The 15,358-nt window shown below is 48.8% G+C and overlaps 1 protein-coding gene across 33 annotated transcripts in view; it reads right to left on the bottom strand.

Annotated features, from left to right (window-relative positions):
- Positions 1 to 4,473: 4,473 nt before the first annotated feature.
- LOC119406177 (ankyrin-2) overlaps positions 4,474 to 15,358 on the bottom strand; it is a 345,579-nt gene continuing 334,694 nt past the window's right edge. For 32 of the 33 annotated variants that reach the window (XM_049418902.1, XM_049418869.1, XM_049418918.1 and 29 more), the window contains 2 exons: positions 15,186 to 15,252; positions 4,474 to 5,573 (listed from right to left, as the gene is read on the bottom strand). In XM_049418902.1, coding sequence (XP_049274859.1) covers positions 5,387 to 5,573; positions 15,186 to 15,252 — 254 coding nt within the window. In that variant the 3' untranslated portion in view covers positions 4,474 to 5,386. The remainder of the gene's footprint in view (positions 5,574 to 15,185; positions 15,253 to 15,358) is intronic. The other variant, XM_049418935.1, reaches the window with a different exon arrangement.

Below are 15,358 nucleotides of genomic sequence, written 5' to 3'. Positions count from 1 at the left end.
GCGCGGTTTTCTCGTGCTGAGGGGAAGAGGGATGTTTCACGCTTTCACCGTGATGTCCGCGCTCATGTTACGGAGCGTACGAAAGTCACTCGAGCTCAAGGGACGCCGCTAAACGAACAGAAGATGAGCGCCAGCTATCAAGTGTCACAGCTCGACACTTGAAGCACGCTAGTTTCCTTCGCTGTTGCTTCGGTCGCCTTTGCAACAGGAGCGCTGTTCAAACTGAGAGTATCCATCGGCGAGCCTCACTTCGTATTGCATTAGTTTCTTGCTATCGCATTCATTGCTTCGCCCTTGCGGCGAAACTGTGACTTTTTCTTTCCTCATGAGACTCGACGCGTCGAGACGCTAGGTGACACTGTACCACCTTCAGTGTTGGCCCTTTCGTCATTCCTTCCCTTGTCACGGCCAACGCCTGCCTAACACTGCACCTTCAGGATCTGACAGCTTTACCCCGTCCATTCCTTCCCTTGCGAGCATTAGCAATGTCAAACGCTGCGTAACACTGCACTGCTTTTAGGGTCAGCCAGCATGATAGGTCTTTCCTCACGATACCTATAGTATTTTGAGACGTTACTCAACACGCCAACACAACTTGAATCCGTCAACTTTCCCCAGTCATTTCCTCGTGACACTAAGTGCGTTGAGACACTAGGCAATACTGTACCAGCTTCGGCAACTTACAAGTCCTTTTCTCGCGACACTTTGCGATTTGAGACGTTGTGCGACACTGCACCGCCTTCGGAATTGGCCAAGTTTCCTCAGGCCTTCCCACGCGACACCTAGCGCATTAAGACGCTATTTAACACTGCACCGCCTTCGGGATTGGCCAAGTTTCCCCAGTCCTATTCTTGCGAGACTTGCCGCTTTGAGAACCTACGTAACACTTCACCGCCCTCCAAGATCGCCTATTTTTCCCATCTCTTTATTTTTTTAGACGGCAAGCGCTTTGAGAAGCTGTGTGGCAATGCACTCAGGACTTTTTACTTTCATAATGCAAGTCTGTCCCTTATGACGGCTAGAACTTTCAGACAAAATATAACATTTCACCACATTTGTGATCGGTTAACTTTCGCAAGTTCTTCCCCTGTAACGGTTAGCACATTTCAGACGATATGTAACGACGCACCGCATTCGTGACCGGTCGACCTTCCCGAGCTCTCTATCCATCGTGATGGGCGGAATTGTAACAATATACATGTAATTAATTACTACAATCACATATTCTACGGTTTTGGAAATATTTGATTGCTCTTTTCCTCGGCGACGTTCACAGTTATTGAATTACTCTTTGCCGTAATGAAATGCACGTTATGATGTAGACTGCATTTTTTTTATTGACGCGATGCTACATTACAGGAGGCAACACAGCACTGTGCATCCTGAATTGCGCAGGGACAACAGTAGAACGGGCGTGGCCAGGGCCGTACCCAGGAATTTTTTTCGGGTGGTGTTTGTGTGTACAACAGCTAACTTTGGCAACTGGTGGTCGCTGTGAAGGCGTGCAAGTATTTTAGTGTCACCCGAAAAGTTAAAGCATTAAAAAAGTTCGGGGGGTGTCAACCCCCTCAACCCCCCCCCCCCCCCCTTTAGTTACTGCCCTGGGCGTGGCAGTGCCACGAACAGCACGGCTGTGCATGTTCGAACAAGCAAATCCACCCATCTGTATTTCTTTCCTAGCTCGTCCTTACGCGCAGACAAACGCTGGCCATCTTCGCGAGGCACCTACTCGCGAAATTGTCAACGTGTGACGCCTTTTAGAAGTGCATCGTTACCGATGCCCGCAGTTGGCGATGCCAGTTCGAAAGAACAGCACACCGCGCGTTCCTTCTGGCTTTCCCATGCCTTCGACTTCATTCCTTATTGTATGAAAGCAAAAGTCGAAATAAAGGTCACATTCAAACCTTGCACCCTCGAGGTACCTCCGCCCACCGCCCAATCAACGTTCTATAAGCGTGTAAAGCACACACTGATAGGGCCCTGCGAATAGGTCTTGACGTGAACGCGCACGGATAGCATAGTCACCGCTGTGATCACGCAGGAGGTGAGTGACGAGCGGCGCATGTCACGGCGACGGTCAGCTCATTTAAGTGAATTGGGTCGACCTGCAAGAAAAACTGACAGACAACTCAATCGTTAGATTGAGACGGAATGAAAACAATGACTATTGGCATTGTACCAGTGGATAGCTAACATTATAACGAGTCCAGGGCGGACGCAAGTAAATACTTTAGTTGAATTCACGTGAGTTACCAAGACGCTCTGTTAGGATGCACTGTCTTGGAGCTTGGCCCACATTTTTGGTCAGAAATCATCATACCCGTTGCAGGACGTGGTGGGAAGAGGTCAAGATATCATCTTCAAATACCGTCATGTGACAGCTATTGCTTTGAGAAGCTAGGTACCAATCAGTCAACTTTCGCCACCCTTTCTTCGCGATATCTGACGGTCTGTGACACTGTATCATCTTTGCGGTCGGCCTATGTCGTAATCTTGGCCAGGAGAAAAAATCGGTCGCCACGCCCCCGCCGATGCATTACTTCTGTCGTGCCGCCGTTTGGTGATTGTAGTCTTACCAACGCTCGCATTGTACTTGTTCGGCATACGCGGGTACGTTGCACTATTTCGCTAGACTGCAAAAACGCGAACAATGCTAGATATGAGTGCAAAATGCTTTTGCGTCACATTTATTCCCACAGTGCAGGTCATCTCCATCATTTCTAATACTTCTTGCGCAGAATTTAGTCATTAGAACTGAACGAAGTTTCACAGGTGATACTTAAACAGTGCCATTTCACAGCAACTATTATAATTTAACAGCATTGAAACCGGCAAGTTCTCAAGGTACAGCTTATTAAAAAGAAGCCAGCAACTCACTGCCGGCATCGGCCGACTGGCTTTTTCTTTCTTGCGATAAGCTGCACGATCCACAGAGAAATAGTTTTGATACTGGCACGTTTGAAAAAAGGTGCTATTGGGCTTGTGCTAAAATGTATATATATATTTTTTAATGCGTAAGCATTCTCGGGCAACTTGAATATTCGGAAAGTCCTGCGTCCCTCCGCCCGTAGCGCAAGTGGACTGACCCTGGAGATATTGCAATGCTGAATTGGTATTTGTCAGAGAGTTGGTGCAAAAAGAAAGCACAATACATTTGCCTCAAGTGACTACAGTACCATGTGCGCAAGCTTATTAAAGTGTACCCCCCCCCCCCCCCAATCTTCTCGATTGTGAGAACGGTGAACTGTGACAGGTACTCTGGCCTATTGCACTTACTCGCATACTACCAAGACTTGGTCTGCAGCATTTACTTGCATACTATTTACTTGCATACTAGTGGTTAGCACTGTTTGATCGAGCGTTTGCCCTCGATGGCTGTCATTTAGTGATGGCCTAATGATGGCTAATGTTGGCTATTGTTTGCTAAATAACTGATAATGTCGGCTAGTGTTGTCATACGTTGATTAAATTATGTAATTGCAAATACCATCTGGTAACTCACAGGTGGGAGTTTGTCACCCTTTTAGACTATTTAAACAAACCACTTTAGCAGTGCAACTTCAGCTGGACCACGAGTGCGACGAACAATAGAGGAACAAATTGGTAGCTCATTCCTTGAAACTGGTGTCAGCCTGCGAAGCCCTTTTGCAGAATGTTTTCTGACTAATAATAATAATAATAATAATAATAATAATAATAATAATAATAATAATAATAATAATAATAATAATAATAATAATAATAATAATAATTGGGGTTTAACGTCCCAAAACCACGATATGATTATGAGACGCCGTAGTGGAGCACTCCGGAAATTTCGACCACCTGGGGTTCTTTAACGTGCACCTAAATCTAAGTACACGGGCCTCAAACATTTTCGCCTCTATCGAAAATGCGGCCGCCATGGCCAGGATTCGATCCCGCGACCTTCGGGTCAACAGTCGAGCACCATCACCACTAGATACCGTGGCCGGTAGTGGAAATGAGTCGTAAAACCTGTTTGTCCTGCAGTAAGGGCCAATTTTGTTCTTAATTGCAGCGAGTGGACATGCAATCTGGTTCCAAAAGATAGTTGTAGCTGACTATGATATATTTAGTGCATTAGTTTGAGCTTTACTGTGGAATTTTTTCGAATATAATGAAACATATTTGAGAAAGTACAGTCTAATGCTTACTCTAGTTTGACTATTTGGCGTGGCTACCATACTTGCGAAATTGACCTCGAAAAGTAAGGAGCTACACACCAGCGGCCATTCTTCAATTTTTCCAAGCCTGTTGAAGTTGCTATTCGTATATCTCGACGAGTCGAAGGTTCCTGCATCCGTGTACATACCTTCTGGGACACTTGGCTGCTATGCTAGGACGCCCTTGCGTGTCAGTGACGGCAGAGCGAACTATTGGGCTCAAGGCGCACAAACATAACTGATCAAGGCAAAAAAAAAAAAAAAATGATTGAAACAAGGAGCGTCGACGTAAGCCAAAATGCGTTTTATTGAAAGCCAAGAACATGCACGTGAGATTACATAAACAGTGTGGTAAATCCCCTATCGCTCAAGCGTGAACTGCACGCGGCGCTCCACAAGTAAAGGCCATGAAAAGCCGCAGACTGCACTGTGTTTCTGTGCCTTAAAAGCGCTGCGCTAGCGTCGCCACGTGCACCAGACAGAGCTCGCACATAATGAGAGCCAGACGTGGGCAACCCACGTCGCGCACGGTGCCCAGTCGCCCTAACTTTTACGTACACGACGCACCAGGAACAACAAAAAAATAGCGCGAAGGGTCAAGCACGTCACAGCCCTAAGCGCATGTTGGTGCTGAAAACCTAAACCACCACAACGACAGAACATGATCGCCCCACCCCGGCGAGAAAAGAACGATGAAGTGCACGTAGTACGATGACGCCTAGCATACTGCACTGCTTCGAGACGGCGCTTCGCATTCCTAATGCGACGCAAACAAGCAAACGTAAGACGCTGCGAGGCTCCAAATGACAGCGTCGACAATGTCCATGAATACCGACATCAGGGAGTTCGAAACACTGAATCAGTAACTGAGTTGGTGCCGATGAGTCAAACGCCAATAGTGAGACGTCGTCGAGTCACAGCGCGACAAGCGATGAGAAGAGGTAAACGTGACGCTGTCCCACAGCATCGTTACCGGAGGCAGTGAGAACCGGCCTACAAGCGAATATATCGGGGCGAGCGGTCCGTTCTTTCCGCATCTGAAGAAAGCACATTAGGCCAAATGCGGCAGAAGAGTCGGCCACGAGATATACTGGGGAACGCGATTCTGCGAAGCGGCGGCCCGTGTGCAAAACAAGACTTTCTGTACGATGTGTGCTACGGGGTTACAGAGAGCGAAGATGTGCGGCACGCCGGCGGGGACTTCACTCCTCGTCAGAATGCGGTGGAGGTGCAGATGGGTCCGCCATGAAGCTATCCAGGACCCCCTGCATGCTGCGGCGCAGGCGCAACTCTGGCTCGTCGCCACCAGCCCCCTCCTCGGTCGTAGTTGTCACCAGCTGTTCTCGGCCGTCGGGACCCACGGTGCGCGTAGTGCGCGTCGTGATGACGCTGCAAAAAGCAGAGCATGTGCCACATCAATACGTCTGACCCTTAGCTGTACAGTACATGTGATCACGATTGGGCGCGTCGTCGGAAAATCACGCATCCTGCTTCTAATAAAAGTTTTTTTTTCTCTCTCTCTCTCTGCATACCCATCCTGGAGGATTGGCCAATAGTGGGCACAACAGTGGCATATACTAAAAATATCATATCAATTAAAGCTGCCAAATATATTCAATAACAGCCGACATTATATGTTCATTGGTGATTTAACTTATAATTACGCAGAAGAGAGGAGCGCTCCCTGGCATTACTTCGGTCAGCATACAGGTTTTTTTTTTTTCTTCAACAACCAGCGCCGAACCGACAAGGGACAAGAAAGGGAACAGAGACAAGCGATGTCTTCTAACTACGTCTATGTTCCCTTTCTTGTCCCTTGTCCGTTCTGCGACGGTTGTTGAAGATGGATTACCAGCTAGCCCAATCTCAAACTTTGCTTCAGCATAAAGGGCTTATAAGCTGATTTACTGAAGCTTGCATTCGACGCGCAATAATTGATTATTTGCTTCTCTTTATTACATATCGTGATGGCACTATGGCCTCACCTTTTGGCGCACATACCCCAACAAGTATATCCGGCGAGATACTGACCCGACAGCATCCGCGCCACAGGGACGTAGAACATAACCGACTGGAGACCGAACCAACATTATCACGCTTTCATTCCAAGCGTTCCAACCACAGGCGTGCGCAGGGGGGGGGGGGCGAGGCACAAAGGGGGGGCACAAAGTCTGCCCCATACATTGACCTTAGGGGGGCGCTGCGATGAACCTTCGACCCCCCCCCCCCCTGGAGGGGAACCCTGCGCACGCCTATGATTCCAACTACTATTTCACGGCTATGTTCCGCAATTTCATCATGCGGGGGCCAATAAGTGCTTCGTAGAGCTACTCCTTAAAAAGTGTCACAGCGCTACGCCGTGCGCATGGGAGACGGCTCATAGCCGCATTTTTCCACGCCGCAACAGCATAACAATTTCAGCAATCAAGCACGGTTTCGAGTTCTGTTTTCTTAAAGGGGCCCTGCAACACTTTTTGAACACAGCCAGAAAACGTTGCCCATCTCTAGTTGCGACTCCCGTGAACAAGTGCGAGAAACAATTGCAATGCATACAATAAGGCGTTTCCAATTTTGCGAGAAAAAAAAATTGTTTGTTTTCTCCTTAGCATGTCGTCCCAACTGCAAAGCAAGCGGGAAAGCGCGAGCGGAGTGCCTCGGAGGCCCCGTGCCGCGCCGTACAGTTACCCCGGTCGCCCATGGGGCGTCTCCGCATGGCGCTGCCGCGTAGGCCCTGAAACTTCGTAAAGTAGCGCCACGCTTTGAAGAACGCCGCACCGGCGAAGACTCCTCTTTTTTTCTCGTTCCACCTCTTCCTCCGAGGCCGACGCCGCGTCGCTATTGGCCTAATGGCGTCACGTGGGACTGCGCGCAGGATTCGTTTGTTTACAGCCGAGCTCGATCGTTGGCGCGGAGCACATGTACCGCATGTAGACGTCGTTGCTGAACTTTCAGATGGCGAAACAAATTTAGCGAGGGCAGAAAGTAGTAGCAGTAAAAACATTTATTGCCTATATAACGTTTAGATCTTTGCGATATCCAGTAGGCGCGACGAGTAACGTAGGATATCGTGTGATATCCAGTAGGATATCCAGTGGATACATCGAATTGGAAGGGAAAACTAAAGATCGGTATTTTCGGCGTGAGTATGCGAGTTAAGTTGCGAGTTTCTGATACTATAAGTATGTGTCGATGTTTGCGCAATTTGCTGCGCGCTATAACATCGTAGATATACCGCAGCTCATTGAGCACATCGCCATTACTCTTGACAGCTTCAGTGGTCAGCTTCAGTCATAGGCGTGCGCACAGGGGCGGCGGCCGCCCCCCTAATCATCTAGGAGGGGGGGGGGGGCGCAAAATCTGCCCCATACATGGACTTAGTAGGGTGGCGGGGGGAGGCGCTGCGATGAACCTTCGCCCCCCTAATGAGGAACCCTGCGCACGCCTATGGCTTCAGTGATCAACAATACGTGGTCAATTTTTGTGCGCTTTACGTTATGCGAGCCAATCGACTCGAATTCACGGTTAGTTTGTGCACCTGCATTATGCATGTCGACTGACTATATAATTCACGGGCACCCGAGGACAGGCGCAAAAATTTGATTAAGGAACTTTAAAAATACAGCATAGTTATTTTGATAAACCATAGTGCACGAGCGCGAAATATCGCCTTAGTATTGCAACTTAGTGCCTGTTTTTGTTCCGTACTCGTTTTCCACAGCGAACAGCTCTTTTAGCCCCTTTGTCGTTGGCGGTCAGGCGGTGGATTCAAGTGTGCGTACCCACGAGAGTTACGCGTCGCATGCGTCGCCAGACAACGTTATAGGCTTTGGAGACGTACGTGCTATTTCGCGTGAAGGTTCAGATGCGGCAGCGGAGCTCCCGCAAAGAAAATGCGTGCAGTCACCCGCTCGTTATGGTTGCACGCATGTTTAGTCGTTCACTCGCCCGTTCATTCAAGTATATAGTTTGTACGCTATATAGTTCGTGCGCCATAACCAGGCCCGTAGCAAGGAGGCGGGGGGGTATCCTAGCCCCCCCAACCCCCCCGAAATTCTGATGGAGAGGGGTGTTTTACCAAAAAAAAAATAAAAATATGTCTTTTTCTGAAACAGCCAAAGCAGGCCCGTAGCCAGGAATTTTTTTTCGGGGGGGGGGGGGAGCCACTTGATGAAAACCTTGACTTTTTGAGAAAAACACCTATTTTTATTATTTATTTTTGGTAAAAACACATACTTCACCAAAATTTCGGGGGGGGGCGCCCCCCCCCCTGGCTACGGGCCTGAGCCAAGCCCTTCAGCAAGTGGGCCTCTCCTGAAATAAATTCCTGGCTACGGGCCTGGCCATAAGTTATAATCCGCGTCGTTCTTGCCCGGCGAATTCACCTGGCAAGAACGACGCGGATTATCTATAGCTTTCAGGAGGCTTGTTGTAGATCGGGAGGTTAGCGTTCAATCTCAGACGTGCATGTCTACAACAATTCGCAACAAGACCTGGTGATATAAGCCTTCACAAAAGCTGTGCACTAAATTGCAGTGTAGACGAGACTTCCGGACTTGTGATGGGCCAGCATTGCGCTCGTGTAGACACTTTCTTTGCGGAATATTTATAGACGATTTTCCGCAGCGGCGCACGGGCGCTGCCATGTTTGATCACGTGATCGAAACTGGCCTTCCCCCAGCCATTTGCCCCAGCCAACGCAACGGCCCAGCAAAGCGGCCGTGGCCGTAACACACGAGCTGGTTGCAGCAGGGTGTAAGCAAGTCACATGCTTGCGCAGCAAAACATAGTTCTACATGTAATCGCCTCAAAGTTGAAAACGTTGAGACATTTGCGTTTGTTTGGTACGTACCACGCCACAACGATAAGCGATATGTTTAATCTACTTTGTATTTATGGTGTATGCCTTTATTTGTTGTAATAGCAACCGCCAGTAGCTGGGGTTACAAGCCAACATGGCAGCACCCATGCAGACGCGACAGCCCGCTTCGATCCCAACTCGCGCTTGCTACTCGCCCACTGTCATCACATCAATAAATAAATGGCAAAATCGGCCATCGCTTTGTGTCAGCTCACGCTGGAGAAAAAGCAGAGAGTTTTAGTTTAGCGCGCGCAACGGCCTTGCGCACGCAACGGGTGAGAGAGAGCAAGACTGCGCATGCGCTGAACCTAAGAGAGATGCGTGCGTTTGCGCGCGCAAGAGATGCGCACGCTAGATCTCGGCGCTTACGTTGCGCCCGCTACGGCCGTTGCGTACCTTACGGGCGCTTCTCTCGCGAGATCTCGACCGGTCGAGACAAGCAAAATGGCTGCGTCCGACAGCAGCAAAAGCGGCACGGCGGTCATGGCAGCGAATAAATCCCGCGTCCATTTCGGAAATGCCCTCGATTTGGAGCTCCTTGCCTACGTGAGTAGCTTGAATCCGTTCGCAGACCCAGTGCAGTGGACAGTGATCGCTGCAAAGATGTAGGAGATATTCGATGTCGTCGAGACTGCAGTCGCCCTTCAAAAGTCACCGCTCTCGGTTTGTGAGCATCAAATCGTCTATCTCTTCCTATGAAATAGTGGCCAAAAGGCGCTGATTCGAAAGGATGCTGGAAGGCTTTTTTCCTCCCTCGCTGCTGCTCGCCTTGTAGAAGTCGTACGAACCGTCACCGCTCACCACAGATCACCTCAATAAAATTTGCGCCATCGTAAAATCTTGCCTCGTCTCGTGCCTTGACTTGTGTCAACTATGATCGGATATTGTAGTTTATTTTTTAGCCACTAGATGGCGCAGAAAAACACGCCGAGACGAAGGCGCTGACGCCTAGACGCAGTCCACGTTTCGGTTGTTACGTACGGTAAACTAAAAATGTAGGAGACAGCCTCAACTCTAACGTACGCAGCGCGCAGGCCGTTGCGTACGTACAGGTTTGCGCGCGCTAAACTAAAACTCTCTAGCGTCAGGCATGCTTTGTCTTTATTATTGCGATCAGCTGTGTTTATTTAGCCACGCCTGCTAAGCCTTGTCTCCGACATTATGAGAATGAATAGTGGAAACACTGCAAAATACCGACGAGTATACATTACTCTCGAAGCTTCCGGACGCGAATATAAAGCAAATAAATGCGTGGGTATCGAACTTACGGGCCACGCAGCGCAGGACGATTACGTGATAAATTCGAGGCGGAAGGAAACTGCATCCACAGGTGCCACCATGTTTACTTTTCCGGCGCTGACGCTGATGGAGACTTACTGAGCAGCGCTGCCAAAGGCCACGGCAGGGGTATGGCCATGGAGACGGCCACGGTGCGGTGGCGCCATCTAATTTTGATTGAACAAACCAGCTCCGGAAAATCGTCTATAAAGACAGCAGAAAAGTGCAGTTTATGAACTTTTGTAACCTGCCAGTTAGAAACTATGTGCGGTAAATAAAGATGTTTTCAGCTAGACCGAAAGCACAAATGGTTCAAGCGCACCCCCTGGCTATGCGTGGATTCTCTCTGCGAAAGGTTGCGACACTGGACCACGGTAGGCGGCGCCACTGTCTAGGAGGGAGAACGACACGGATGAGGACCGGGGAGAAACGAAGGTGGAGGTAGGAGGTCGAGGGTCTCGACTTTACGAAGTTTGAGGGGCTTTAATGCCGTGGGTGGCGGCACTAAACAAAAGTAGGCCTGGCGGACTTAAAGTCCCTAAATTTTTTTTTTAATCTAGGGACTTTAGCCGGACTGGGTGGCGAAGGTTGCGGCCAGCTGGAGGTCACCGATCCGCTTAACCCCGGTTCCCACCACTCCCCTTTCTCTACAATCAAATTTATTCCCCCTCCTTCAACCAGAAGTAGTAAAGAAAAAATGCAGGCAGTTTGCACTAAGTCGCGCAAAGCTTGGCACAGCGAAGCACGGGCCCGTCGCCGCTCGTACTCCCCGCCGACCGACACGTTTAGCTTCGAGATGCGCGGCTTCCTCCTCGGGAGTGCGCACTTTCTTAGACGCCCCATGACTCTCTGGACACGATCAGGCGCAGCCAGGCTATGCACTATTGAGCGGAGGATATGCACTATAAAGAGTATTCGGACGGGGGAGAAATGCTCGGGGGATAAAGGCGGAGCCTAGTCACGTCAGCTCGCGAGGAGAAGTCTCCACAAATGCCCCCCACTCACACGGACGAGGCGAACGGAGGGGGAGACCAGTGTTACTAGACTACTCTGGTGGCTTGCACCACCCGTTTGACGAGCTGCTGACGACGAGCTGCGGACGACCATGTAGCTGCAGACTGTACACCCGCTGCCGCTCTTGGCAGGAGCAAGTGCAACAATGTGGCTAAACAAGAGCTCGAAATTTCGCTATAACCCCCACCGCCGGGGGATTGTTTGTCCTTTCGGGGAAAAGGTCCCCGTCTCCCCTGAGGAGGCGCGGGGGGGTCACGCCCACTCGCTAATTCGTGACGTCGCGGTCACGTGATCCGCAATCCCCTCGTCTCCCCCGAGCATTTCTCCCCCGTCTGAATACCCCTATAGAGGTTGCGCGCGATGTCTCCGTCGGTGGGCGTGGCTTAGCTACTGCGCATGCGCGGCTTGGCCAGGTGGTGCGGTATCTGGTAGCTAGACGACGCGATGCTTGCTTCCTCTTTCTCTCTACCTTTTTTCTCTCTCTCCATTTCTTTCTCCCTCTTTTTTTTCTGAATTTCTTTCTCTCTATTTTCCTCTTTCTCATTCTTTCTGTGCTACGCTTTACTCTTCCCCTCCTCCTTTTCCTCCTCCTCACCATTACATCTCTCCTCCTCACGCTCACATCTTTCCCAACCCCTTGCTGCACTAAACTACACAAGGCTATGCTATGCTCTGCTAACGTGCCTGGATAGCCGAGTGGTTAAGACGCTCGCCTTCAGATCGAGGGTACGCGGGTTCGAATTCAGCCTCATGAATATTTTCTTTCGGCAAGAATTTTTCTCTCTTTAATTCTGTCTCTCTGTTTCTCTCTCTGTACTCGTTCTCTCACTCATCAGGGTCATTACAGGCCACGCCGTAACGGTGAGTAGTGGGATTTGTTTAAATTCTGTGGCACATACCAGTTCATGATGATGACAGTTTTCCGGCACGACCACATATTTCACGCCGATCTAGAACAGCTTCGCTGTTAAAAACGCTCAAGGCAATCACGTGCGGCGACGTAACCTTTAAGCGGCGCATCGCCCCCTTGCAATCACCCAGTTACCCTGCCCCCAGCCTCCAGCGCTCGTGACGACGAAAAGAAAGAGAAAGCACACGGCTTATGCGACATTTCAGTTTACACTTGGCGGATTAAAAAAAAAAGGAAAAGCGACAGGAAATTCTTGAGGCAAAAGTGTCAAGTTATACGGTCATTCTACGAAAACTTGGAAAGGTGTTGCACGGCCATTACTTAACAAGTATGAGGTGGCGCATATGCACATCGCCGAGTGTACTGAGTCGTGGTAATGCGAAGACGGTTGCATTTCCCCGATTCCGTATAGTTGCTTAAAAAATCGTATTTTTTGCCTTTTTTGCTTTGTGCTTTGGTAGAAGAAATTGTCGGAATATTTTATCAACAGGGAGTTTTAGTAGAGCGGAAGGCATTCCCGCTAACGCTAATGGATGGATGGATGCTATGAGCGTCCCCTTTATAACGGGGCGGTGACATGTCTGCCACCATGCTCGAAGAAAAAAGAAAAAAACTTCCTTGTTTCATGCTGGCCTGATACCTTATCTACATTGATTAAATCTATGTTATTATACCAAAAAAAAATATAAACTCACAGTCTATCTCTCTGCCTCTTAAGGCAGAATGACCTTATTTTTTTCACCATTATTTATTTTTGTACTTTATCTCTACTTTTCTGCCACCAATACTCTGACCGTCTCTTACTTATTTCTATCGCGGCCTGTTCAGCTTTCCATTGTTGTCCCTAAAGCCCAAGGCTTCATGTAGACTCGTGCCCACACGTATACCTGGGTGAATATCGCCACATTCAATCAGTACATGTTCCATCGTTTCCCGCAGCATGTACATTGTTCTTCTTCGTTACTGAATCTCGCTTTATAACTACGCGTTCTAAGGCAGCCCGACCTTGCTCCAAACAGTAAAGCGCTTCCCCTTAATTATCATAAAACCTTTCCCTCCTTATTTCATTTTTTCCCTTTCGGTAGTTACTCAGAGCCGGCTTCTTTTCCATCGCTGTCATCCAATAAGTCCTCTCCGCCTCTCTGACCTTCCGCTTAATGCTCCTTGTTGCCATATCGCCCGCACTGCTAGCCGTATATTTACTGGTGAGCCTCCTAGTTCTTTTTCTCCACTGCGTGTCAACGCTTTTTCTATACAAATACCTGAAAACCTTCTCTGCCCATCTACTCTTCTTCATTTTCCTCAGCCTCTCTTCGAACGTAAGGACATACGACGCCATCTAGTGTGCCGTATTGGCCGCATCTCGGAAACAGACGAGTGTAGACGAGTGAAGACAGCGTCGCCATCTCTGCACAGTTACAGCAAACATGAGCGCACCTTGTAAACAAACCTTGCTAAGCCTTCCGCACCGCTAATCGACAGTGTACCTCGAAAACGGAGCTGTTTTATCGACAGTAAGTAACGGCTGGCGAAGCATAACTACTCAAATCTAAATCAAATACGACCATTATTTGCGAATGAATGAGTTTAAAGGGGTGGTGCCACCAAATTTGTGGCTTGCGCGTTCTTTGCTGTAAGCGTTTCCTATAGCTCAAGGAAGCATGATGCACGCACCAAGATTCACGTATTCTCGCTAAATAATTTAATATCGCCTTTTGGTGTGAACAACTTTCGGTTTCGGTTTCTGGGCGCCGAGGTTGGGCAGTGACGTAGAAGTGTAGGAGGCGTGGTCACGTGACCACACAAGGCTGTGACGCACTTAGCCAGGAAGCGATCGAAACTCGGCGAGTGATGTAGCAACCGATGCTTTGCCGGTACTATAGTGAACTAGAATATATTCTAGTTCACTACAGCCGGTAAGTACGTTGCGGAAGTGGCGGAGGTCCGGAGGTCACTCACGTTACTACAGCAGATTTGGTGTGACGTCACTACAACTTTCGTTGCCCATCCTACAGATCTACGTCAGTGTTGGCGCGCTAGCGATGGGTTTCGATCGGGAGAATGGGCATTTAGGTACACTTTGGAAGTGAATTAAAATATATTCTAAACGTTTGCTGTGTCCGACGCTTCGTGTGGAATGTCCTTGCATACAGAGGAAACCCACAACAGGCTTGTTATAGCCTCGAAATTTGATGGCGCATGCCGACAACTCGAAAGATTCGGGGTAGACAAGTCTCGCTTCAACAGGCGCCACCATCTTACCCGACGTACGGAATCCCTTGCGTGCGTTATAGCGCTGAACGCTTTATTCCGGCAATAGCGTACGTACGTAAGAGCTCGGGCTACGTTTACGTTCTGCGCATGCGCAGTCTGGAGCACGCAACGCTAACGCTAAATCCTTGCCTTGCTGTTTTCCGCTATACTAAAGCTCTCTAATAAAGTTTGTGCACTGCCATATGTTGAGAGCAATGCAAGTCAATGCCAAAAGAACATTTTTAAACTACATGACGCCCATTGAAAAGACAATGAGGTAGTCTGCCTGCATGCCATCAGTCTCTCATTTCACGCCAGATATGTGCACACATAAGTGCACGTACAACACTGTCACTGTGGCCAGGAGAGACATGCAACATTCAAAGTACGTTTATTATTTTTGCACGTTGAAAGGGACTTTTTAAATTAATCAATCACGATAAAACGAGACATAATAATTAATTCACGAATGTTTAGGTTTGACGTGCCAAAAGGACGTTATGATAGTGAAGCACGCCGTAGTATGGCACTACGGATTAATTTTGACCACCTGGTTCTTTAACATTCACCTAAAAACAAGACGGCATACAATAAAAATCGCATGGCTAGAACTGTGACAGCTCGTCTCATCTTTGCTGGCGATATAGTAAACAAAAATAATTTCCACAGGTGCACAAGGGTGCCTCACCGAGTAGCAGTGACTGGTCGCGAAGAGTCATCCAAAGCTGACTCTGCTTCCATCCAATGGTCCCCGCCTTAAAGAAAAATGCCGGTCACATAGCACTTGTTTATTAATGCATAGGTTGGGCAATAAAACAATATGCTGAGAAAAAAAAACTGAGGGCAACGTCCCTATCACTG

Source organism: Rhipicephalus sanguineus, chromosome 1, assembly GCF_013339695.2.
Source record: "Rhipicephalus sanguineus isolate Rsan-2018 chromosome 1, BIME_Rsan_1.4, whole genome shotgun sequence".
NCBI classification, from domain to species: Eukaryota; Metazoa; Arthropoda; class Arachnida; order Ixodida; family Ixodidae; genus Rhipicephalus; species Rhipicephalus sanguineus.
This window is presented reverse-complemented; position numbering and strand designations above follow the sequence as displayed.